Raw genomic sequence first — 24,282 nt, forward strand, 5'->3', positions numbered from 1 at the left:
CCAAGTCTGTTGAAAAGGTTGCAGCCCTTGTACTGGGGCTAGGTATTGAGCAGGTGCTCTACTGTATTACCCTCACAGCCCATCAGACACCTTAGGTCATAAATTGACAGATGAGACTGAGCCTTTGGCAATACACGATACATAGTGTGCACTGGGCAAGGAAAGGATGGGTGTTGTTGTGGCTGTGGTGCACACGTCAAGCATGTTAATAAGTACCTGTCTTCTACGTTTTATTGAAGGACATGTTTTAGCCATCCACTCAAATGTAAAAGCTGTCCAGAATCTGCATGTTTCTGCAGATTCTGGACAGACTTTACATGTGTACAATTGTTTATAATTGGGATGTGGCCTGTGTACCAACAACTGATGGTCCGGAGTATACACTATACCTTGACTCTTGCTCTTTGTTACAAGGTGTATCTCATAAAAAGGTATATCTTGACAATGATGGACTATGTTCTACAGCAGCTGTTACTGTTGATGCTTCCCTTTTTCATTCACTGTTCATTGGCTCCAGAACATTTTCTTCCCAGCTGCTTTAGCTCTGTTAAATTTTTGATATGTTTACAAGGAGACATAATCCATGTTAATAGTCACCCCCAAACATTTTCCAGCTACTGCCCCCTTTCATCTTGGGTGACAACCCTAGTGCCCTCCCCCCTCCCCCCTATGCATATTTCTTGATATTAGATCTACAGTCTCAGTTGCTGCTTCCTTTGTTCCTGGTCACTCTGGCAGCAGCCACCGAGCAGCTGGCTGAGCAGCAATTGAGAAGCCTCTCACCCATGTCACGCCTCCAGCAAAGACTAGTGAGAACAAGAGCTTCTTGGTTTCTGCCCAGTTACCTGCTTGGCCATTGCTCCCAAGACAACTAAGTGCAAAGGGAAATGCTTTAGTCTGGCAAGGAAGGATTCTTAATCCTTTGGGGCAGAGAGGGGTGCAACTGGTGTGTGTGTGTGTAGGGGGTTTACAGAGACCACATACTTTGGACTGGGCACTGGAACAGATGGGGAAAAGGAGAGATTTTAACTACAGGAGTCGCTCCAAGATGAAGGACTCTTTCCAAGAATCAAGCCCAGAAACTCCCTCCCTCTCCTTTCCCAGGGATATGTCTTCCCCCACACAACTTTAAGTGCTCCCCCCATTGTTTCTTCTGTTATCTCTTCTCTCAGCCTATCCAGTGTAAGAAAACAGGAACAGCAGTGCAGCTCCAACTTGCCACCCAAGTCCCAGCAAATCTCACAAAGCTTGAGCAAATTTGAAAGCAGCTTTTTGCTACCACTTCTCCCCCACTGCCACGTGTTTGTAACTGCTTGCTCCAGTCAGTCTGTCCCAAAATGGTGCCACTCTGAGCCACAGATGCAATGTCCTGTGCCCAAGCCTCGCAGGTTTCCTAGCCGCTGCCACCAGTGCAGCTAAGCAAGTGAGCTTGTGTTGGCAGGCAAAGCACAGGAAACACCAACACATGAAATGATCAGTGAGGCTACTTTATGGTTTTAAGGAGACCTGAAAAGTTTCATGCAACCCTCATCCCCATCATGGTCTTAAAGGCTGCTCATTCTGCTTGTTTTTCTTGCGCGACAATATTTACACAGAAGCTCCCCCCCCCCCCCGCCTTCTCCTTTCCCCCTCACTGTCCTCCTGGATCTTTCCACTGGCCCCCAATACTTTGGGAATCACTGATCTAATCGCTTACCTTCAGAAGCTATGCCAACTCCATTTCTTAGTAGATATAAAAGCTGCTTGAGAGTTCATTTTGCCCAATAGCTGTGCTTGGCTATCATTAACACTTAATTTTGATTTGCTTCTAGCTAAAATGATAGACTACATCTAGCTGTTTTGGTTTTTTTTAAAGAATCGCTGTCTCTCAACCATCCTTGTGAACTGATGTTGCTAAAAGTAGACAATACATTAGTACATCCCATCCCTGTTGTCTTGGCCTTTTAGGCCCTTAGATTCAGTCTGCCATTTGGGACTGGAGGGAAAAGAGCAGGGAGTGTTGTGCCCAAGGTTAAGGCCAAAGCTGGAGCAAAGCATTTGCTGGGGCTTCATATCAAAGTTCTATGATAACTTACAAAGATAGCATTGTTTATAGTTAGGAAATGGGGTGTGTAATTGAAGGCAATTGATGTAGTCCGTATGTAATCCAATTTTTACTCTGCACTTACCCTGCTTCATTTGCAGAGTTTTACATTTCCTGTCTGAAATCACATCCTGTCCTACTGTTTCTTTTGACTTTTCTTACACAAACTTGCATACCTATATTAAAGAAGAAATTGCCCATTTGCCACAGTGTCTTATTTTACTCTGCCAGCAACTTTCTGAAGTGTGCAAAGGAAAATCTTCAGTCCTATGCCTATTTGTTTTAACTGGAGATTGCAGGAATTGAGGCTGGGGCCATCTTCATGCCAACCATGTGCTCTTGGAGAAGGCTGGCCCAGTACCATCAGGTTAGCCTGAAGAAGAAGAGCCCTCCCTCCGGTCCATCTGCCTTGGTCCAGGCCTCAGAGGGAGAGAAGAATGCTGGACCTGATTCCCTTCCCCCCTCACCAATCCATTCTCCTTTTGTTTTGTGTCTTTTAGATTGTAAGCCTGTGGGCAGGGAACTGTCTGATTAAAAATAATAATTGTAAGCTGTCCTGCGAGCCATTAGGGCTGAAGGGCGGGATATAAATACATACATACATACATACATACATAAGAAATGACACTATATTTGGATACTGCTAAGGGGTTGCAATCTGAAAGTGCAGCCTTTGTGCAGATCATGTATCCTGTACCAGCATGATGAAAAGGAAACCTGAGACAATGCTTGAGTCTCAGTGTTGCCATGTTATTTTGCCTCCTCTTAGTGAAGGCAGGAAATAAGTGAGTCACAGATGAACAAGGATGATTGAAATACTAAACCTGTGTATTTCCCTGGTGTATTTTGTATAATCAAAACCATCTTACAGTAAGTGGGAAAGTAGTTCATTGAAAGACTACACATTTTGGAATGTGAAGATAGGCAGTAACAGTGCCTAAATACACCAGATGTACCAGATCCTGTATGATCTTGGATGCTAAGCAGCATCAGCCCTGGTTAGTACTTGGATAGGAGACCACAAATGAATACCAGGTGCTGTAGGCTATATATCAGAGGAAGTAACTGATAAAACCATGTCTGAATATTCCTTGCCTAAGAAAAGACTATAAAATCCATAGGGTCATCCTAAATTGACAGGCAACTTGAAGGCACACACTAACAGGATTGATCAGGAAAAGCAGAAATGCTGAAGTCCAGCTCATTAACAGCAACTGGAGGAACAGAGCCTTATCTTCCCTCGTTGCTAAGATGCTCTACCCTCTTTTAGCAGTGGAGCTGTTTAGCAAGTCAAAGATTAGATTACCATGAACAGTGGAGCTGTCCAACAAGGAGTGGCAAGATACACAGGTCTTGCTTCATACACGTTAAACTTCAACTAAGCAGCTTTATGAACTATATTGCAGTTCCAACCCATCCCAGATAAGACTAATCCAGAGCCTGTGAGGCGTCTTAATGCCAATCTCACATATAGGGCTATGGAAGAGCTACTATAGAGGCATGTCCCATCTAGCTCTCATAAGTTTCCAGTGGGGCTCACCTGGCTTAACAACAGTACGTGTGAAAAGGATCTAGGAATCCTAGCAGACCATAAGTTGAACATGAGTCGATAGTGTGATACAGCAGCTAAAAAGGCCATTCTAGGCTGCATCAATAGAAGTATAATGCCTAGATCAAGGGTATTAATAGTACCACTCTATGCTCCTTTGATCAGGACTCAACTGGAATACTGTATCCAGTTCTGGGCACCACAATTCAAAAAGGATGCTGAGAAACTGGAGCACATCCAGAGGAGGGCGATGAAAATGGTGAAAGGCCTGGAAACCATGAGCTATGAGGAGAGACTTAGGGAGTTGGCTATGTTTAGCCTGGAGAAGAAGTTAAGAGGTGATATGATAGCCCTGTTTAAATATTTGAAGGGATGCCATATTGAGGAGGGAGCAAGCTTGTTTTCTTCTGCTCCAGAGAACAGGACCCGGAACAATGGATGCAAGCTACAGCAAAAGAGATTCCACCTCAACATTATTGAGGAACTTCCTGACAGTAAGGGCTGTTCGACAGTGGAACACACTCCCTTGGAGAGTGGTGCAGTCTCCTTCTTTTGAGGTTTTAAAATAGAGGCTGGCCTGCCATCTGCTAGGGGTGCTTTAATTGTAGGTTCTTGCATGGTGGGAACTCTTCCAACTCTATGATATCTGTACTTAGGCATGGAGGCCTGTCTTGGTGGTTTATGCTTAGAGCAGAGACAGAGGCAGAAGGATGTTGCTGTCATATAAAAGACACAACAAACTTGCTTTCTGTTGCTCCAGAGGGGAGATTAAAATAAACAGGTAATAACTATAACTGGAAATTCCAGTTAAGCAGTAGGAAAGACTTGTTGACAGACAAGTTATTTGTCAGTGGAACAGATTGTCTTGGAAGGTAACAGGTTCACCTTTGTTGCAGGTGTTAAGAAAATGGCTGAACAGACATCTACAGTATTTGGGAAGCTGTAGCTATAGATCCTCCATAGACAGGGCGTGTGGGACTAGATGACTTTTGAGTCCCCCTGTCAGTTCTATTATTCTGCTTAGCAAAGGCAGCAGCCCTAGGAAGAGTGGTGGAGGAGAAATCTGTTCTGTAATGTTTTCTGAAAAGTCCCAAAAGAGATGGAGTCTCTTACATGGCTCTAGCAATCAGTGTCCCAAAGCAGCATGGGGCAGTGTGATAAACACCACCTTACAAGTGCTGTGAACCTAAATGGAACAGTTCTGGAATTTATTTTAACAGTTCTGGAATTTATTTAATTTAGTTTTCTGCTGCTCCAGAGACTAGGACCAGGCACAGTGGATGCAAGCTACAGCAAAAGAGATTCCACCTCAACATTAGGAGGAACTTCCAGACAGTAAGGGCTGTTCGACAGTGGAACAAACTCCCTCCGAGTGTAGTGGAGTCTCCTTCCTTGGAGGTCTTTAAACAGAGGCTGGATGGCCGTCCGTCTGTTGGGGATGCTTTGATTTGGATTTCCTGCAAGGTAGATTGGGATTGGACTTGATGGCCCTTGTGGTCTCTTCCAACTCTATGTTTCTATGATTCTATAATTCTCTTAGTTCAGCTGGAACTCAAGAAGACAGAGCTGGACAAATCTTTCAGAACTATAAAATAACAGATTGGTGGAAGTCCATATAATCAATATCACTGTGTTTAGAAGCAAGATCACAATGCTACTAGTCAAGTTGATATTTCCTTTGGTACCTGACGTAGCTATACAACCTATTGTACAGGAGCACAAGTGCTATTCCCATGGGCACCTGGTGGGCTACTACATGAAAAGAAGCATAGTCTAGTTGGGGCCTTCATTTGATCTAGATCAACTGCTCCCATGATGTTTTTTCTCCACTGAGGTTTAAACCAATAGTCTGGATCATCTGAAAGTTAAGAGCTAAAACTCTGAGGCAACTGTAATTTAATTAAAAGGAATAGGAAGAATTCAAATATATGGCCTTGTTAGTCTGTAGAATTACTATGTAGAGAGATCTTGTAGCACCTTTGAGACTGAGGCCCACAACACATTGCAGAAAAAAACAGTTTGAGACCATTTTAACTGCCCTGGCTCAATGCTAGGGAATTTTAGGAACTGTAGCTTTGTGAGATAGCCTTCTATGTCAGAGCTTTGGTGCCATAATAAACTACAGTTCCCAGGATTCCCTAGCACTGAGCCAAGGGAGTTAAAGTGATATCAAATTGGATTATTTCTGCAGTGTGTTTGGATCTGACTGAAAGAAAGAAGTTGGCAGCATGAGCTTTTGTAGACTTACGTCTCGAAATGCATCTGAACAAGTAGATTTAGGGGCTCAACAGACAGCCCAAAGGAGGGGCTTCCCTTTCCTCGGTGGATCAGGGCTATGGCAACTGAAAGCTGAGGTCCCAATCCGGTACTTTGCTGTGCTAAAAAGAATAGCAAAATGCTGCTCCTTTTAGTGCCAGCAAAAAGGCGTGGCTGCAGCTTTTCGGCACTCTTTTGGCATAGCATGTCTAAACACTGAGGCAAAGGAGTGGTATGATGCCCCTGCCATATGGTCAGGTGTGAAGGGTGATGCCAGCATCGTGGTGGCATTGGGCATGCGGACATCATGTCCCCTTCTTCCTTGAGGCAACGCCGGTCTGTTTAGCCCCTTAAGTCTATGAAAGCTCATACTGCCAATTCTTTCTTTTAGTTAGTCTCAAAGGTGCTACAAGATCTCTCTACATATAAACAGGAATAATAGTTGTTCCATTGCTGCCAATTCTTACAGTCGTCACATAGGTCTCCTCTGACATTTCTCCTAGTTACAAATTTAAGTAGCCTCCTTTTTAACTGTTTGTTTTTCTTTGATTTGGCAGTAGAGCAGTCCCTCTTTTCCTTCCCATTTTATTTGCCATGCTGTACAGTACTAGGAGTGGAGGGCCTCTACCCAGGAGCGGAAATGAGGTCGATACAATGACTACATCTCATCACCATTCTGGTCACTCTCAGTGATGACTATCTGCAGGTCTCCTTTATCAATGGGTGTACTCTGAATAATGTTAAGTTAGAAAATTAGGACGCCAAATGGCCCAGAGAGCTCCCACGAACAAAGGCAGCTGTTCCTTGCAGGAAATCCCCTTTGCTTGCTGAGCTCAGCCAGAATAGAGGGGGACAAAGTTGGCATGTTTATCCTGTCCTTTGCATGTAGATAATATGTGTTTTGCAATTGCATTAAAAGGGCTGATGTAATATGTACATCGTATGATAACAATCAATGTGTTTTCACATAATACATCTGTCTTCCTGCTCCTTTGTGGGCATCCATAAAACATGTACACCTTGTATGTAAAGACACTAACAGGCCCTCGTCAGCAACTGGTTGTGGGTGAGGAAGAAGGGGAGGAACATGGCACAATAAACCAGATTAACATTTTTCCAGACGACTCAAAAGCTGCCAAACCAAGTATATTTAATAGCAAAATAGTGCATCCCAGCTTGTTTGGACACATTTCAAATACATGAAAGATACAGCCAAAGCTTCAAGATTGGACTAATAACAGAATATAGCATTAAAGTTACTGTTTTCTAGCCAACATGAAAAAAAGAAATACTACAGAGGCATCAGTTTCTTTAAACTTGAGAAAACATGCTTCCAGCAAACGTCTCGTTTCATTGGAAAATTCCAAAGCAGTTTTCAAACGTGTAAATTCCCTCCCTGCAAATGAGAGGAAACAATTTCTTGCCCAAGGAATGTCAGCATGGAAACTTGGACAGTCAGAATGCAAGAATGTATGACATACACTTGACCCCTTTGGATGATTTAAAGTAAGGCAGTTGGAAATGTGGGCACACAGTAAACTTGAACCACCAAAAAAGCAGAGATGTACCCCATACACATAACCTTATGCAATGCAGTTGCCAGGTATACCCCTAACTGTCTCCAATACAAGCACTGGGCCTTCTTGAAGGATTTAAGGGAAAGAGGCTGTGTACTGTGGTTACAGAAAGCATTGAGATATGCCAGTGGTCAGCAAACTGTGCCCTGTAAGAGATTTGGGGCTTCATCTCCCAGAGTCCCAGGCTATTGGCCAACATGGCTGAGGTTTCTGGGGGCTGAAGGGCAGAGTTTGTCAAAGCGTAGGGCAGTGGTCCCCAAACTGTGCTTTTGGACTCCATCTCCCAGAGGCCTCAGCCTGGGATTCTGGGCCATGAAGTCCCAAAAAGAAACATCCCTTGAAGAGCTGCGCCTGGGGACCAGGGATGGCTGGAGCCTCAGTCCTTCTTGGAGGCCTTGGGGGGCGAGTGCAGGATGGGGCGGTAGACGGCGAACTTGCTGGCGTAGAGGGAGAGGGCCCACTTGGGGACGGTGACGAAGCCCGGGATGAGGAGGCGGAAGAGGGGGGCCATGCTGGGCACGGCTTCGGAGAGGAGCTCCCGGACGGAGAGGTAGTGGAAGACCTCCCTGCCGTCGACGTCCTTGAAGCGGTAGCGTCGGGCCAGCTCCGGGGTGAGCAGGACTTTGCCCGAGTGGCGGAGGACGCCCGGGTCGGAGGCCAGGGCCACCACGCACTTCCCGCTCACTTCGGGGGACTCCCCGATGACGCCCAGCTTCTCTCGCAGCTTCTTGAAAAGCGGGGAGCCCTGGGAGGGATCCTTCTGGGCGGTCTCCTCGAGGGCCTCGGTGCGGACCAGGCCTGGCCAGAGGGAGACGGAGGCGACGCCGAAGGGCCTCAGCTCCACGGCGGTGTCGGCGGCTAAGCGGTCGCAGGCGGCCTTCCCGACGCCGTAGGCGACGCCGAACATGTAGCGCAGCCCCCCGGGCGAGGAGATGACCACCATCAGGCCCCTGCCGGCGGGGGCCATGAGGCGGGCGGCGTGGGCGGCGCAGAGGTAGTGCCCGCGGAGCCCGGCGCCGTTGACCTGGTCCCAGAGGGCGGCGGGCGAGGCGCCCTCCCAGAAGGGCCTGCCGGCCTCGGCGGTGAGGGCGCCCACCCCGGAGAAGGCGTTGTTCACCAGCACGTCCAGCCGCCCGCCCTGCTCCGCCCGCACGCGATCGAACAGCGCCGCCACCTCCGCCTCCTTCGACGAGTCGCACGACACCGGCACGCACTTCCCGCCCCGCGCCCGCACCTCCGCCGCCGCCGCCTCCAGCGCCTCCCGGTTCCGCCCCGTGATGTAGACCGTGGCCCCCGCCGCCGAGAGCTGCAGCGCGATGCCCTTCCCGATGCCCCGGGAGGCGCCCGTCACCACGCACACGCGCCCCGCCAAGGGACCCTCGCCGCCCGCCATGGCCCCGGAGGAGAGAAGGGAGTCAGGCCTCTCCTGGCCCCGAGCTCCTCGGACGCTGGGTTTAAAGGCCGCCTCCGCCCCCAACGCTCCCCGCCCCCCCGAGAGAGAGAGAAAGGCCCGCCCCTGAGGCCTAGCGCCGCCTGGAGCCCCGCCCACGGAGGGAAATAAAACACACAAACACAAAACGGAAACACACATGCGCAGTATGCCTTTTATTTGGTCATGGACAGACGCTGAGGAGGGAGCCGGAAGTGGGGCGGGGCCTCAAGAGAAGCAGTGGGAGGGCGGGTCACGTGAGAGGGGGCAGGGCCAGAAGCCGAGATGGGGTTGAAAAGGCGGGAGAGCCATCTCTGGAGCGAAGATCTAGAAAGGTTAGAGGCACATTAGGAGCGGGAGTTCTGGAGACTGCTAGAGCTATTACTGGAGGAAGGAGCTTTTTCGTAGATTTAGGAAAGTCTAGAGGCACACCAGGAGTTGTGCACTCTGAAGCGAGAAGCCTTTTTCAAACTCTCTCTATAAAAGCCAATGGTCCCCAAACTCTGTTGTATAAGAAGCCCCTCAGCCCACGATGGCCAATAGAATGGGATTCTGGGGAGAATGGGGAAGGGTTTAGGTTTAAGGAAATGTAGGGAAACGTTTTATTGGTTAATGTTTGTTTGTTTTAATAAGTAAATGTGTTTGGTTTTGGTGTTTTTTTTATAATTAATATAATATAATGGAAATGAACAAATTAAACCAAGCACTATGCAATTAGAGGAGAAGTAGAAATAGTGACTGAGGAAGAAGAATGGAGGAGGGTTTAATGAATGGAGTGAAAGTGTGGGAAGACACTTTGTTAATGTTTCTTTGCTTGTCTTAAATAATAAATAAATGTTTGTTTTTGTTTTTATAATAAATATAATGGATATCAGCAAATTAAACAAAGCACATTTTTATTTATTAATGTTTGTTTGTTTTTTAAGTAAGTAAATAAGGATTTAGAAATGTCCCTCGGCCTGAGGAAAATCTTTTTAAGATTCTGGGCCAAACTAATATAATATTTTATATGCATATTTATATAAAAATATGATTATAATATAGTATTTCAATAAATAAATCTTTTAAAGGTTCTGGTCCAAACTAAACGCCCTGATGAGGCCTGACTCTGAGGGGATTTGTCGCAGTAGGCCTGGCAAGGCTTGGGCCGGGCGCTAGGCCTCGTTGCCATGGCGACCCCGCCGTTGCTGCTGCTGCTGCTGCCACCGTTGGCCTCGTTGCCATGGCGACCCCTGGGCCTCCATCCTCTCCTTATCCTTGTCCGGCCGCGATGGCTGACGAGGAATCGGAGCGGGAGAGCGTCCGCACGGGCGAGTCGAGGGAGCCGGTGGAGGAGCTGGAGCAGGACCTGAGCCAGCTCTCCTTGGAGGAGCTCGCCGCCTTGGTGGAGGAGACCAGGTCGGCCATCGCCCCCTCCGCAGAAGAAAAGGCCTCCGTCCCAAGAAACGAAACCTTGGGGGCTCAGAGGCCCCTGTGGAATTCTGGGAAAGCGGAGCGGGACCCACAATAGACTCAAACTCCTAGAATTCCATAGCCTTTGAGCCAGATAGACTCAAAGTTAGGCTCTGGACCCCACGACACACTCCAGCTCCCAGAATTCCATAGACTTTGAGCCAGATATAGACCTAAAGCTCTACTCTGGGACCCACACAACTAAATCCGACTCCCAGAATTCCATAGCCTTTGAGCCAGATAGACTCAAAGCTAGTCTCTGGGACCCACAATATGCTCCAACTCCCAGAATTCCATAGTCTTTGAGCCAGATAGACTTAGAGCTCTGTTCTGGGACCCACAACATACTCCAACTCCCAGAATTCCATAGTCTTTGAGCCAGATATAGACTTAAAGCTCCGCTCTAGACCCCACAACACACTACAACTCCCAGAATTCCATAGCCTTTGAGCCAAATATAGACTTAAAGCTAGGCTCTGGACCCCACAACACACTCCAACTCCCAGGATTCCATAACCTTTGAGCCATAGAGACTTAAAGCTCTGCTCTGGGACCCACAATATACTCCAACTCCCAGAATTCCATAGTCTTTGAGCCAGACAACAAGTTAAAGCGGGGCCAAACCGGGTTATTTCTCCAGTGTGGATGCATGATAAACTGTTTTGAGGCTGCTTTCACTGCCTTGGTTCAGCGCTAGGGTACCCTGGGAACTGTAATTTGTTTTGTCACCTGAGTTCTTTCTGACAGAGAAGACTCAGTGCCTCACAAACACACTACAGTTCCCAGAATCCCCTAGCTTTAAGCCAGGGCAATTAAAGCGGTTTATTATTTCTGTCTTTTGTGGCAAAATTTGTGGGGGGTGGGTGGGTGGGGAAGTTGGCTATAAATCAATGTAATATGCAGTGGGCCGTTGTTATCCTTGGCTGGGGTTTGGTTCCAGGACTTTCCGTGGATACAAAAATCCCTGGACGCTCAAGTCCCATTAAATCCAGTGGCATATCTAAATGGTGGCCCTTATATAAAATGCAAAACCAAGGCTTGCTTTTTGGAATTCATACTGTTTAAATCTACAGTGGTGCCCCGGGATACGAATTGATCGCGTTACGAAATTTCCGGGATACGAAAAAGTTAGATTGGAAAAAACTGTTCCGGGTTACGATATTTTTTTCGGGTTACGAAATTTATTTCGGCGCGAAATTCAAACGCAAAGCGCGGCTAGCGGCTTTCCAGCGCTAACGGAAAGCCTTTTCGGGTTGCGAAATTACTCGGGTTACGAACGGAACGGCGGAACGAATTAATTTCGTAACCCGAGGTAGCACTGTATTTTCAAGCTGTGGATGCTAGAATAGGTGGATAAAGAAATCTGTGGATAAGGAGGGCCAAGTGTCACCTAATCCTTGTTGCGCCTGTAATTTTAGCAGGTGAACTGATGGATTTGCTCCCCTCATCCTTAATCTCCCCTCAGGCGCGGCAATGCCATCCTCAAACTCCAGATGGACATGTTTGAGAAACATGTCAACCGACTGGAGTCCCAGAAAATGGCCACAGAAAGGCACGGCTCTTCAGTGGACCTGGGACAAGCGCCATACGTAAGTCGCTTAAAGAAACACAGACATATGTAAACATTTATAGGAAGAAGAAAAATTCTAGAAACAAACACAACAACACAAAACAAAAAACTTTGCACATATTCTCCAGTTGCTAATTTGTCAAAATGTCCAAAATATCCCTCTCTTGGCCGCTCCTTATTACCTACATCTACCTGTATTCTGCAATAGTAATCTGCATTCCTTTTGTTAACTGATCTCCCTTCATAGATATTTTTTAAAAAACACAAAAGGCAACAATACCATGATTACTTAATTATTAAATCCTACTACACCGACATGGGCACAGTTTTTGACGGACATGTATATTTTGCTCTCTCCGTCTTCCTCAGTGCTGTGGACCTGACTCATGAACATAAGTACTGCATACATGCTCATGTTTAAGTCTTGAAATTTTAGTCAAAAATTAACCCCAAATTAAAATCCAGAGAATCACGCTGGTCTCCAGAGTCCTAGTCCAACACTCAGACCACTAAACCACATCCTCTCAGTTATACCTGCTGGGATTTTGTAAGCTGTTTGGTGTCGTTCTCCCTCTGCTTCATCCTTTAGATCCTTAGTTAAATTTGGAGAACGGGAAACCCAGGCAGGCTGATGGCAAATGCTAAAGTCGCCATTGCTGCATCACAACACTTGTGGGTCCTGCTCTAGGCTTATGCGTAACTTGGTGCTTTTCTCTTGGGCTCCAGGGACGAGGCAGGCGCAAGTCTAAGTCCCGCATCCCAACAGAGCGCCCTGTCTGCCTGACCATGGAGCAGAAATGTGACCTGGTCCAGAGGGAACTGGAGGAGACCAAAGAGGAGATGCGGCGGATGAAGGAGAGCTCAGAGAGGACCATGCAGAACCTCCAGGTAGAGTTGTCTGTGTATGTTGGGATGCAAAGTGGCCTTTAGTTAGAGCGTATGCCTCCATTGAGCTGTATATTCGGCCATCTTCACTAGTCGGAGGGATTTGCTGCCAGCAGGGCAAATCCAGTAAAAGTGACCAAGGGGTCAGGGCGGCATTTCAGGCCCACCTGGCATTGCTTCAGATGAGGTTGGCTCTCTGCTACTAATAAGGCTACAGTATGACTGAAAGGGAGGCTCATTTAATCAAGGTTGTCAACAAAGGAAGCAGGAAATATTAAGAGGCTGGAAGAACATTACACCATTGGGCTTTCCCCCAAATTTGGCTGTGGGACACGGTCATGGACACTTCTCAGGCTTCAAACTGTCCTGTGGTTACAGGCCAGCATTACAGGCAGCATTTCAAAGACTACCTTCTGCAGAAAAGCAGCACTGAGGCTGCTGTTCTTAGGATGGGAGTCTTTGGGTTCTTCTTTCCCACTTTTGTTTAAATGAAATAAATGGCTTATGATGATGTGGAGGCACTAGAACCTTTATGAAATGGCTTCTTTCTGGATACTTAAACTGGGAGCAAGTCACTTCCCATACAAGATATGGGATAGTGGCTTATATGGTCTGAGAGGGAAACCTTTTCTCTTTCTTTCTTTCTTTCTTTCTTTCTTTTTCTTCCTCCTTTTCCCCAGATAACTTTTTGTTATTTTCCTTCTTAAAAGGCATTAATAATTTGAGCCCCTGAGAGTACCATCCACTCACACAGGCTCTCCAGAGTGGAATTCAGGCAGCCCACATGCTCAATAATTAAATGTCCCTCTCAGGCTCCCTGCTCTAATGAAAATGGCTAGGTTTGAATTGCTTTTTTGGAGCAGAGTGTCAAATTTCTGTACATCTGACCAGTAGCGCCATCAATCAGCTCATCTCCTTGAGAGCAAGGAGTCCAGCAACGAGTGTAATTACCTTCCCCTATGGCTTTTCTGCTGCTGCTCTCAATTGCTTTTTAAACTTCCCAACTACAGTATGTGTTTGTTCTGTCTCTCTCTGGGCACCTTGTCTCTGGAAAGCTTGGTTCTGGGCCACTCCACAGAGAATAAACAAAATGTCATGTGTCTCTACTTCCAGTATGATTTCCACTCTGCAGGCAGTCCTAGAGGAAGCAGACATTCGCGGGATAGATATTAAGAAAGCTGCTGCAGACTTTGAAAAAGAGATAATCAAAACCATCACCAAGAAGAAAGGGAGCGTCATCGCTTCTAATAAGGTGCTGCAATACATGGAAGACAAGATGCGCAAGAGGGTTAGTGGTGATCTTTTCTTGTTCAATCCATCCTTCTAATTCTGCTCCCATAAACTATATGTTAAATAAGCAATCTGATGAGATTTGGGGTGGTGTTTCATATCAGTTCATCTCACTTGCAATATTCCTGGTCTTCTATATGGGTTCTAGTTCTACCAAGTTAGCCAGGAACCAAGTGCAGCAAAGCACATTTATTTTTTATTTTCTTTGTTCATTTATTAGAGTATTTATACCCCATCCTCCAGCCAAAAAAGCTCCCAAAGCAGCTTGCAAAACATTAATTTGACAGTTCCCTGCCTTCAGGTTTACCATCTACATTTGTGGCCCATGCATATTTATGAGGTACAGGTTTCCTCAGCGTCCAGAAATGAGAACAAGAGGGATTCCATAGTTGTGGTATTTAGCACTCCCCTCTTCATAGGTAGAAGAGTGAGGCCAGAGCCAAGGTGGCACAAATCCCTGTTGTAGCTGGCAGGGACATCTTGTTTGGAGAGACTTGCCTCAGCCTAGGCAAAGAAAGTCTTCCTCCTAAACATATAGACAACATGGTCCTAGAAGCCAAACTTCAGCAGTAAGGCTGAGAAAGAAACCAGGAAGCTTTCTTTTTCACAGGATGCCCTGAAAGAGAAATTCCGCTTGAAAAACGATTCCCTCAAAGTCCAGGTGAAGAAAATGCAGACACAGCTGAAGCAGGTACCTGACTTTGGTGTCCCTTTCCTGAAAATGCAGCCTGACAGATCTCATCCCAAGGCAAAGAAGTCTCACCCAGCTGTGCTCTTGCTTGGTGTGACGGTGTTCCATGTTACTGGCCTCTAATTAAGACTATCTCCCTAACAAGAAGCCAGTGGTGCACTGACATTAAAGCATTAATCGGGCAGAGGGCAGCTCTTGCTCAGCACATATTCCTGGGTGAGGGCAGGGAGTGAGCCAAGCCTTGTGTCCTTCACTCAAGGTTTCCACTTGACATGTCCTGATCTGAGTGGATATTCCTCCCCTACTGCAAATGAGCATTTGCCTTTGGGGAACAAAACTAACCCACCCATCCAAATCTTCTTTGCTGTTATCCCAGCTTGGATTCAGTTTCCTCAATGTGTATCACCAGTTTGCAAAGCAGGATTGCAGCCTTTAGACCTGTCACCAGATGCCAGGGAGAGCTATGGCTATTCTCATGGTGTGCGTTGTCTGACATTAGCCTACAGCGGTCTTAATAAAGCTGAGCAGCAGCATGCAATGCAGACCATGGACAATTAAACGCTCCCTGGGCTTTGGTCACTAAAGGCCTCAGTCCTATCTAGCTTTCAGATCAGCAACTATTGCTCTTCTTGGTTGATCTGCAGAAAGAGGAGCTGGGAGAGGCCCTTCATGAAGTAGATTTTCAACAGCTGAAGATTGAGAACGCTCAGTTCCTGGAGAAGATTGATGAAAGGAACCAGGAATTGCTGCAGCTGAAGATGATGGTGGGCAGCACGCAGCAGGCCCTCAACTTCTACAAAGTAAGTGCAAAGTCCACATCCTTCTCTGGCCCATGGCCCCACAGCCGTGACTTAAGAGGGTTGCTGGAGGGAATGAGACTACAACCCTGACCCGACTCCTGCTGCCTTCCAGCCCACATCTGCATCACACTCTGACCCAGGTTGCATCTGCATTGCTGAAATAATGCAGTTTGACATCACTTTAACTGCCAAGAAGGCAAAATAACTCACAAAATCAGAAATCACAGGAGTCTATAGCACTGAGCCATGGTAGTTAAAGCAGTATGATACTTCATTATTTCTGCAGTCCAGCTCCAGTGCCCTGCTCTACTCTGAAGCAAGAAGAGCCCTTCCAAGTTGAGAGAAGTAATAATCCCACTATATTATGTGCCAGTCAGGCCTCATCTGGGGTACTGCAGTACTGGAACCTCATTTTAAGAAGGATATAGACAAGATGGAGTGATTTCAGGAAAGGGTAACAAAAATGGCATGAGGTATGGAGAAAAAAACATGAGGAAAGGTTGAGGGAGCTGGTCAGATTCAGCCTGGCGAAGAGAAGACAAGGGTGACAAGGCTGTATGACTCCTTTCCTGTGTGAACTGTCTTGCTTCTAAAGGTGGTACAAAATATTTTAAATGAATGAATGTTCTGAAGGACCTGTTTACAGAGGAAATGTAGTCAGCATATAGTGGAGAGAAATAAAGAGTGATGGGATCAGAGCAGCTTGCAGGAAGGATGCAGGAGGAAGTGAAAACTGCCATCTGGACATAATACAATCCACATACTTCAGAGTCCCAGCCTTCCCACACAAGCAGCTCACCCTCCAGTGGGATGGCAGCTTTGGCTGAATGTGGAAGGCAGACGGAGCCTCTGTCAGTTTGGGGAAATGGATGGCCCTGGAGGAAATGTACAGCTTATTCTAGGAGGAGGTTGCACTCCTGAGACAGTAGGCACGCAGATTGGGGAGGGTGCTTGTGGATCTGTTCCTGCTCCCAAATGCTCAGGCAGCGGCAGCAGACGGGAAAGCCTTCTCCACCTGATCATCTATGCTCTTTCCTGGAGAACCTGCCTCTTCCTGCATTCATTCATACTCCAGCCACTTCCCCTCGATTGGATTGCTTTGGAATGAACTCCATGGGGCCACCATCAAAGCCTCTGGGTGTCTGTCAGGTTTTGTGGTGTCTGAAAGCACTGGCTCGTGTGAAGACCAGTCTTTCCTCAGTTTCTCTGGTTCCCTGTTTATTTTGGGCTACGTTGCTTGGCATCTGAGTATTGACTCCGGAGTCTCCTCCATCTACCTGAATCTGCCCCAGAGTATCATCACTCTGCTTTGCAGGAGCCTTCCCTCCCTCCACCATCAGATGTTTAACATAGGTCGCAGTGGGGAATGAAAAAGAAACTATGGAATGAAAGCACTTCTAGACAGACACGAAAATGCTTGTTTCAGCAGAGCTTGTAAAGATAAAAGCCTTTAAATGTGCTTTGCTCTACAGGTGCTTTAACAGGTGCTCTTACAGTGTTTACATCATTGGGGCCTTGATCATTTTCATTTAAAAAACCCAGTTATTCTATTGTTTATCACTTTTAAAAATCATGAGCACCTTAAGTGAATCATCCTGTAATGAACAAAGTGATTATTCTGCTGGCTGAACAAGAAGTGCAGCAAGCAGCATGGACTCTCCCAAAGCCCAAAGGTGTAAAAAAAGAATTCCTGGAAATAGTGGAAGAGGAAGAAAGAATCCCTGGAAGAATTCAGTGGGGTGTCTGTCAGCACACCCCAGATTCTAACTCTAGCTGCTCACAAGTTGCCAGCTGTATGTCTGGCCAACCCGATGCAGCTGAGCAAAATAAGTCTGAATGCTGCTTGAGAGGGATGCCACCACTCGAGTGCCTCTTCTGTGTCAGTGAACACTGGCCTCCCTCCCTGCCCTGCCCCTCTCCTCATCTTCTTTTTCCCCTCCATCTGAGCCATGTTGTTATCTTTTAGGAGAAACTGCAAAGTGCCACCGCCATGGCCGACTGCCTGTCAAAGGACATCGCCCAGAGAAAGGAGTCCCTGGGCAGAATTGACCGTGAATTAATCCTTGCTGAGGCGGTAAGGATGGCGCAGCCGGGCAGAGGGTACAGGGATGGGAAGGCACCCTCATCACCCTTGTAATCACATCAGGGGGCAGCTGCTGGCTTCAGTGTCAAGTGGGAGGTTTAGGGGCAAATCCACTAATCCACACCGCTGGGTGTGACAGTTCTCTTAACGCACAACCGGGGCTCTCAGCTCCCATCAGCCCCAGCCTGCATGGTCTGTGTGGACACTGGGAGCTGTAGCCCAACAGAACAGAGGAGACAGTGTGTTCTGTTCCTCTCCTGTAAGAAAGGAAGAGGCAGCTATACTTTTCAAATCCACCTGTGTTGGATTTTCAGCCGCGTCCGCATGGGCACCATGGGAGTAAGAGCGGGGTGACTTACATTGCCATAGGCAGCCCCTCTCCACGCCTCTGCTGACTCCTTTACAGTGACCTGGGATTTTTGGGATTCCTGAGCCAAAGCCTTCCATTAGTGGGGAAAGAAATCAAAATGGTAAGAGGCGCTTGAATGGCGTGAGAGCCAGGCCAGTGTTTCTTGCTAAGGGATGAATAAACAGTTTGCTGCACTGACTGGAAATACAGTACTAAGATGTGGAACATGCTGTCCTCTGCCTTGCTTATTTTCAAGAGTATAAATTGATATCAGGAGTCGGCAAAATGTAGCTCCCCCCCCCCCAAAACTGGAATTTTATAAAATGGGGCTTTTTTCTCAGACCTCTAAGAGGCCTCTGGGAATAACAGCTTTGTGTGCAAATGGGACACAGCCCCCCATCCCACTCTTGTGAGGGTTTTTAAAAAAAGAAACTGGAAGGCTTTTGTGTTTTTGTTTTTAACTGTTTTTATGTACAGTACTTCTGAGTCAACCCCAACTTATGACAACCCTATCACAGGGATTTCTTGGCAAGATTTATTTAGGGGGGATTTGCCATTGCCTTCCTCCGAGGCTGAGATGGTACAAATTGGCCCAGATCACCCACTGGCTTCCATGGCCAAACCCCCCAGAATCCTTGGGAATTTCCATCCAGAAAAGGTACTTTTCCAAGCTCTGCCTTTTCTGCCTGAATCCCCACTTCCCCAAACCACCCTTGAATCCATAGTGGAAGGGGGTGGGGGGAGAGAAACAATTCTTTCTTCTCAAGGGTTCTTCTTTCCATTTCTTTGCCAGGAACGGGCCAAGGCTGAGGCCCTGAACAAAAAGCTACGGAAGCAGCTGGCTGAAAACAAAGTGCCTCCAGTCCTCAACTATGTCCATGAGACGATGGCTCTCCAAAAGCTTGAAGGAGAAATCAAAATCTGGGAGAGGAAGGTGGAGATTGCAGAGGTAGGGCTGTGTCAGCATCAGGCCAGGCTCTGGTGTGGAGGCAGCCGTGAAACTTGGCTGCCCTGCTGCGAGGCCTATCTCTGGGCCCAGGGAGCTGCCTTGTTCCGAGGGAGACCCTTGACCCAGCCACCTCTGGACCGGATTCTCAGCACTCCTGAGAAAAGGCCTTCCTGCCCTGCAGGAAATGCTGCTTGAGCCAGACTTTTAAAAGCCCCCTAGCAGTGTGGTGATAATGGGGGACCCAGTAAAAAGCCAAGGGCAGCCTCATTGTGAAAGACTACAAGGGGAAGCTGTCATTTCATGTTGAGTTTATTCCTCCTTTCATCTTTTACATTGTACAGCTGACCTTACAGACCTATCGCAGTGCTTGTCACAGGGCAAAGATGCCCAGGAAACAGCTGCATGAGTTCTTTCCTGAGGAACAGACCAGCACCCAGGTTCAAGAGGACCTCCGACAAAGAGAGCGTTTGCCAAGAATCCCGCAGCCTGGCCGCTGAAGAGCACTCCAGCGTGACTCACACTGAGCTTCAGGTGGCCTCCCTTTCCATTAAGACATTTGCCCCAGGGTCCCCCAAACTCCCTGGGTATGTGTATGTGTGAAGAGTTACTTTATTATAAGAATAATATCTGTTTCTTTCAATGGAGTATGGTGGTATCATTAGGGTCAGTGTTGGTGCCTAAGGAGGGTTTGTAGTTTAGTTACTGCAAAGGAATTTCCAGGAAAAAGCAAGCAGAGGCTCACAATGGCAGAGTTGCCCAAGGACAACTAGTCTGGGCCTTGCACAGTCACCCACCAAGTCAGACAATGGAGCAGGAAGCCAGCAGAGAAGATGCCTCCAGTTCCCCATGGCAGCTGGCCTAACGCTGCAGTCGAAATGGGGTAGGTTTCCCCACTGTAGTAGTCGTAGTAGATGGGAGCAGACTTGGCCCGTGACTCGATGGGCCCTTGGTTGCTTGCATTGAGCCAGTCTGTCCCATTGAGGCCCGGAAGGTCCTCTGAGACAGCGCTTGGGGCCTCCCAGTCGCCCAGGTCCTCCTCGTCAATAAAGGGATCGACCATCTCTTGCCGGTGCTCTGCCTGGGAGGCAAAATGTCTCCTGAGAGGGATGGGAAAGACAGGGGAGCCCCACCGGGATGTGGTGGCCATGATCCAATCGCTGTAATACGCAACCCGGGTGTAAAGAAATGGCCCATAGCACCTTGCGCCACCATCGGTCAGCATTCCCTTCAGCACCCACTGCCCAGTCCCCTGTGCTTGGCACACGACCGAGTTCCCGGGATAACCCTTGGAAGAAACAAGAGAAGAAAGCAGGGCTATTGTTAACCAACCACCTGTATCCTTATTTGAAGTACTTACACCCTGACTTTCCTTGGACAGTTAAGGACAACCCACAACAGAAGAAACTAGGAAAGGGAACATTCATGGTGCTCTCAGTATCCCAAGGAAAGGAAAGCCCAGCCAATGCTGCCAGGTGCTGGTTCATCAGGAAAGATGCCAATCGTGAGCAAGAAGGAATTTGTAGGCTTCATAGTTGGCTCATTGGTTCAGTGAAAAGACTCTATCAGTAGCATTTGCTTTTCATTCTGCTCCTTGCTACAAACTACATGTGTGGAATGGAGCAAGCAAACAAAATGTGTTGGGTGCTCCGTATTACAGAAAAATGGACGATGATCACTTGACACGCATCATTGCCAATGGCCTTCCAGAGTATCTCTGGAGAGCTGGGCAAAGTCAGCGTTCATCGCACGCACTCATCACTTTGCCAGGAAATTATGGTGTCAGCAAGGCATGCTCTGGTTCTTGTGAGACTCTCTAAGTTCCTTTCCAAGGACACATTCCTCTAGGTTACTACCTAAACTTGGCCCCAGAGTTAGAAGATAGAAGAGGAGGCTTCCAAAGCAAACCTGACTTTGCTTTATCGTAATTACTTTCTTTTCTACATTCTCTCCAAAGAGTTCAGAGTGGTATGTCATGCTTTCTCCTCCTTTCACAACAACCCTTGGGAGACGCCAGCTGCCCCAAGATCACCCAGCAAGCTTGAAGGCTGAGTGTGGAGGCTAGCTGGAGATTCGCATGTGGATCGTTTGATCCATGGTCACAGGTGCAAATGAGAACATGGTTTCCTCACCAGGCATCCAGACACATTGTCACCTTCCCTGTGGCTGCAGCATTCTGTGGCCATGGTCCTGTGCAGAGGACAAGGATCGACATCTTCCACCAAGAGCTTCTGTGGAGAGCTGCTCCCTGTCTGGGACCAAGAGGAGAAGGCATGAAATGGGTCAGGCCTTATAAAGGCCTTCACAGACCTCGGCTGCCTCCTGAAGATGTCGCACACGGTACTTTTTCCTCATTCCTTCCCTTCTGTATTCCCTATCTTCTCCCTAAAACCCCAGAGGAACCTCCTCTTCTCTTTAGGACCCATCAGAGCAGCTTGTGTCAAAGCACAGGTTCTTACTGCCCTGCAGCATTTTCTTCGGGCAAAACGTCCACAGGGTTAAACCCAAACAATGGCTATATTCCTGCAGTTTAGCACAGGTTGCAAGCACTGGGAGCTGGAGGAAGGGGAGATATGTAAGAAGACCCAGAGATCTGTGTTGGGGATATTCATGTAGCAACCCCGTTATCCTGAGAAAATGCTTTGTGCTGAATACCCTGTCAGTGGCACCTAACAACACTTATGGCAATGTGTTCCCTTGTACCCATTGTCCAGATTTGGCAGGATGTGCTAGAAGAAATCAGCAGCTGTTTGCACAGCAGAGCTAGCCAAGCTTGTCATCTGAGGCTGCTGCCACTGTAGAATTAATGTAGCTTGATGCATTTTTGACTGCCATGGCTCGATCCTATGGAATCCTGGGATTTATAGTTTGTTATGGCACCATAGCTCTCTGACAGAAAAAGACTAAATGTCACACAAAACAACAAATCCCTGAATTCCACAGCATAATGAGCCATGGTAGTTAAAGCAGTGTCAAGCTGTATTAATTCTGCAGTGCAGATGCAGCCCAAGAGAAAGAGAAAACATGATGCCGCAACGGCTGTGAGGAGAGCCATGGGATCAGCAGCAAAGAGGCCACAATGTGATCCTTTGAGCAGCAGTGTGCAGGTACAAATGCGAGGTGTGGAAAGAAGTGGGTTGCCCTCTTGGGCTAATACCCTCTTAGACAGCAACTCTGAAAGCTGTCCTGGCTTCAAAGTGAACATGCAGAATTGCCTCACCTGTCTGTGGGTGCAGCCAGCCCACGACCCAGCAGTCCTGCAGAGCTTCTGGGGGAAAGTTTGGGTACGGGAAGCAGATGTACCACACCGTCTCATCGATCTGGATCGGGGCGGCTATTCTCAGGAGGGCGATGTTGTGGTCCAGCGTGAGTTCATCAAAGTCCTTGTGAGGGATGATGACATCAATGGGCAGCAGCAGGCTTCTGGGCCCCATTGGACCCGTGACACTGGCCAGGGCCAGGACCTGGGTGCTGGCAACACACAGAGAGAGAGCGTGGTCAACAAGAAACAGACCTTGGCAACACAGACCACGAAGAAGACCTGCTCCTGGGTTTTTGCACTGAACTGCAAGACCTGTTCCTTCTAGCAAAACTCAGGCTGAAGGGACTGGAATTCCCAGCAGACACTGCTTTTGGCAGGTTGGAAATGCAACGGTAGCGAAGGTTTCACCGGTTGAGTGCCTGACTGTCAGAGACACAAAAACTCAAGAACCAAGCTAGATATGGATCTAAAGAAATCGTTGGAAACCTTGTCAGGTTAATAGCTGTTACTACCACTGCTATCTGGGAAAACATCTTTGGTTCCAGTAGCAAGAGGTGCTCATTACATCTGAATCAAATGTCCATAGATGGAACCACAAGAGCACAAGTGCAAAAAGTGTCACTACTTGGAATGAGCCACACTGTCCAACAATAGTTCACTGAGTCCTAGATTCTTGGGCAGAATCTGAATAACTGATGGTTGTGACACTTGGTAGACTCTGAAAACAACAATAAAAGCAACAAAACAGCCATAGGTTAGGGAGTTTGACCCTCACCGTACTGTAACCCCATAGGAAATACAGTGTTTAGAAATATGACAGTAACGTTTGGAAATCCAGAATACATACAACATGCACACTTGATCTCTGGTTTCAGAACCCAGAGAGGGTTGGCTGTGGTTAATACTCGGATGGGAGACTACGGGGAGATATCAGGGTTTGCTTGGCAGAGCTTTCCTGGAACCCTAAAAAGCCCATGCCTTAAGCCAGAGTCGACCAAATGGGAGGAGATGGGCCAAGGGTGTGACGCCACAGTTGAAGGCCATGCTTCCTTGGGTCCGGATGCCTGCCCTGCCTTGGCCCTTACCTGTTGCGGAGGCCGGAGGCTTTGCTCAGGAGCCATTGCTCACTCAGGAAGCTACCGAAGGCCAGATGTTTGCCCTGCAGGTCCTGCAAAGACACCATCCAAGGGAGTTCCACTGTAGCTTCAGGTGCCTGAGGAAGAGAGCGCATGGGAGCAAAGCTGGCCGGTGTGCCGCACCCTGTGTCTGTGAGAAAGAAGAAGAAGGGGTGGAAGTCAGTCATCCAGCGTGCTTGGATTCATCCATCTCCTTATTTCCCCCTTTTCAACATGCAGAGAGGTCCAGAGGCCAGGAGGACGCACCATAAAGACCCCAGAGAAACAGCAAAAGAGCTTGGGGAAGTCTCTCCCTTTGGACTACAAAATCTTAGGAGAGCAAGAGGATGTTCCTGAAGAATCGCCAGTAATGGTGGGCAACTTCTTTTGGTCTGAGAGCCAAATTCAGTTTCAGAGAAGGTTTTTTATGGGGGAGAAGCTGGTGCATTGCAGTGAGAAGCAAAAATGACAGGAGATTTGAGCGCGGAGCTCTTACTGCTTGGAACTGAGCTGTTCAACCTTTCCGAATGGGACACACACCAAAACACCCTGAAGGAAGGCTAAGGCAATGCAGTCCAGCCATGGAGCCAGTGAGAAAACCCACTCTGGGCCTCCGGAAGAGCTGGATTTGACTGTCAGAGAAGCAAACAATGGTGCTATGGGAAGGGGAGCCAGCTCTCTGGGGCAGCTCAGGGCTCTTCAGGGGCCCATTGGCTATGTCCCTCTTTTGCTGCTTCCCAGAAACCCCTCCCCATGGTCATGCTGGCGCCAAGGCTCTGCTACTATGGCCTGGTCAAGAAGCCCCACTCACCGGCCGCAGCAGGAGGCCAAAGGAGGGAGGACCAGCGCAGGAGGAGAAGCAGGCTTCCGACAGACCAGCCGCATCCCTGTCCAAAGGAGTCACAAGGTCAGCGGCTCAGGGGTCTTTCCCAGTTTGCCCATTAC

At 47.8% G+C, this 24,282-nt stretch overlaps 3 protein-coding genes across 5 annotated transcripts in view; 1 reads left to right on the forward strand and 2 right to left on the reverse strand.

Annotated features, from left to right (window-relative positions):
- Positions 1 to 7,021: 7,021 nt before the first annotated feature.
- On the reverse strand, positions 7,022 to 8,946 carry DHRS1 (dehydrogenase/reductase 1). Its single transcript, XM_042445349.1, has one exon. It carries the CDS (start codon positions 8,856 to 8,858, stop codon positions 7,842 to 7,844), a length of 1,017 nt encoding a protein of 338 aa, XP_042301283.1. The 5' UTR covers positions 8,859 to 8,946; the 3' UTR covers positions 7,022 to 7,841.
- Positions 8,947 to 8,959: 13 nt separating this feature from the next.
- On the forward strand, positions 8,960 to 19,603 carry CCDC113 (coiled-coil domain containing 113). 2 transcript variants are annotated; one of them, XM_042445336.1, is made up of 9 exons: positions 8,960 to 9,229; positions 11,812 to 11,935; positions 12,643 to 12,804; positions 13,934 to 14,089; positions 14,702 to 14,782; positions 15,427 to 15,582; positions 17,549 to 17,656; positions 18,808 to 18,963; positions 19,305 to 19,603. In XM_042445336.1, exons 1-9 carry the CDS (start codon positions 9,180 to 9,182, stop codon positions 19,458 to 19,460), a joined length of 1,149 nt encoding a protein of 382 aa, XP_042301270.1. In that variant the 5' UTR covers positions 8,960 to 9,179; the 3' UTR covers positions 19,461 to 19,603. The 2 variants fall into 2 exon arrangements, with proteins under 2 accessions (XP_042301270.1, XP_042301269.1); XM_042445335.1 differs by lacking the exon at positions 8,960 to 9,229 and adding an exon at positions 10,072 to 10,292.
- The window catches only part of PRSS54 (serine protease 54), a 40,242-nt gene continuing 35,552 nt past the window's right edge, over positions 19,593 to 24,282 (reverse strand). For both annotated transcript variants that reach the window (XM_042445338.1, XM_042445337.1), the window contains 5 exons: positions 24,149 to 24,224; positions 23,308 to 23,488; positions 22,181 to 22,431; positions 21,093 to 21,208; positions 19,593 to 20,248 (listed from right to left, as the gene is read on the reverse strand). In XM_042445338.1, coding sequence (XP_042301272.1) covers positions 19,730 to 20,248; positions 21,093 to 21,208; positions 22,181 to 22,431; positions 23,308 to 23,453 — 1,032 coding nt within the window. In that variant the 5' untranslated portion in view covers positions 23,454 to 23,488; positions 24,149 to 24,224 and the 3' untranslated portion in view covers positions 19,593 to 19,729. The remainder of the gene's footprint in view (positions 20,249 to 21,092; positions 21,209 to 22,180; positions 22,432 to 23,307; positions 23,489 to 24,148; positions 24,225 to 24,282) is intronic.

The sequence above is a fragment of the Sceloporus undulatus genome, chromosome 1, assembly GCF_019175285.1.
Source record: "Sceloporus undulatus isolate JIND9_A2432 ecotype Alabama chromosome 1, SceUnd_v1.1, whole genome shotgun sequence".
NCBI lineage: Eukaryota > Metazoa > Chordata > Lepidosauria > Squamata > Phrynosomatidae > Sceloporus > Sceloporus undulatus.

Coding starts and splice junctions, on each gene's coding strand:
- DHRS1 (XM_042445349.1), bottom strand. CDS start 8,858: ATGGCGGGCGGCGAGGGTCCCTTGGCGGGGCGCGTGTGCGTGGTGACG.
- CCDC113 (XM_042445335.1), top strand. CDS start 10,117: ATGGCGACCCCTGGGCCTCCATCCTCTCCTTATCCTTGTCCGGCCGCG. Junction 17,657..18,807: donor AATTAATCCTTGCTGAGGCG/GTAAGGATGGCG, acceptor TTTCTTTGCCAG/GAACGGGCCAAGGCTGAGGC. Junction 18,964..19,304: donor GGAAGGTGGAGATTGCAGAG/GTAGGGCTGTGT, acceptor TACATTGTACAG/CTGACCTTACAGACCTATCG.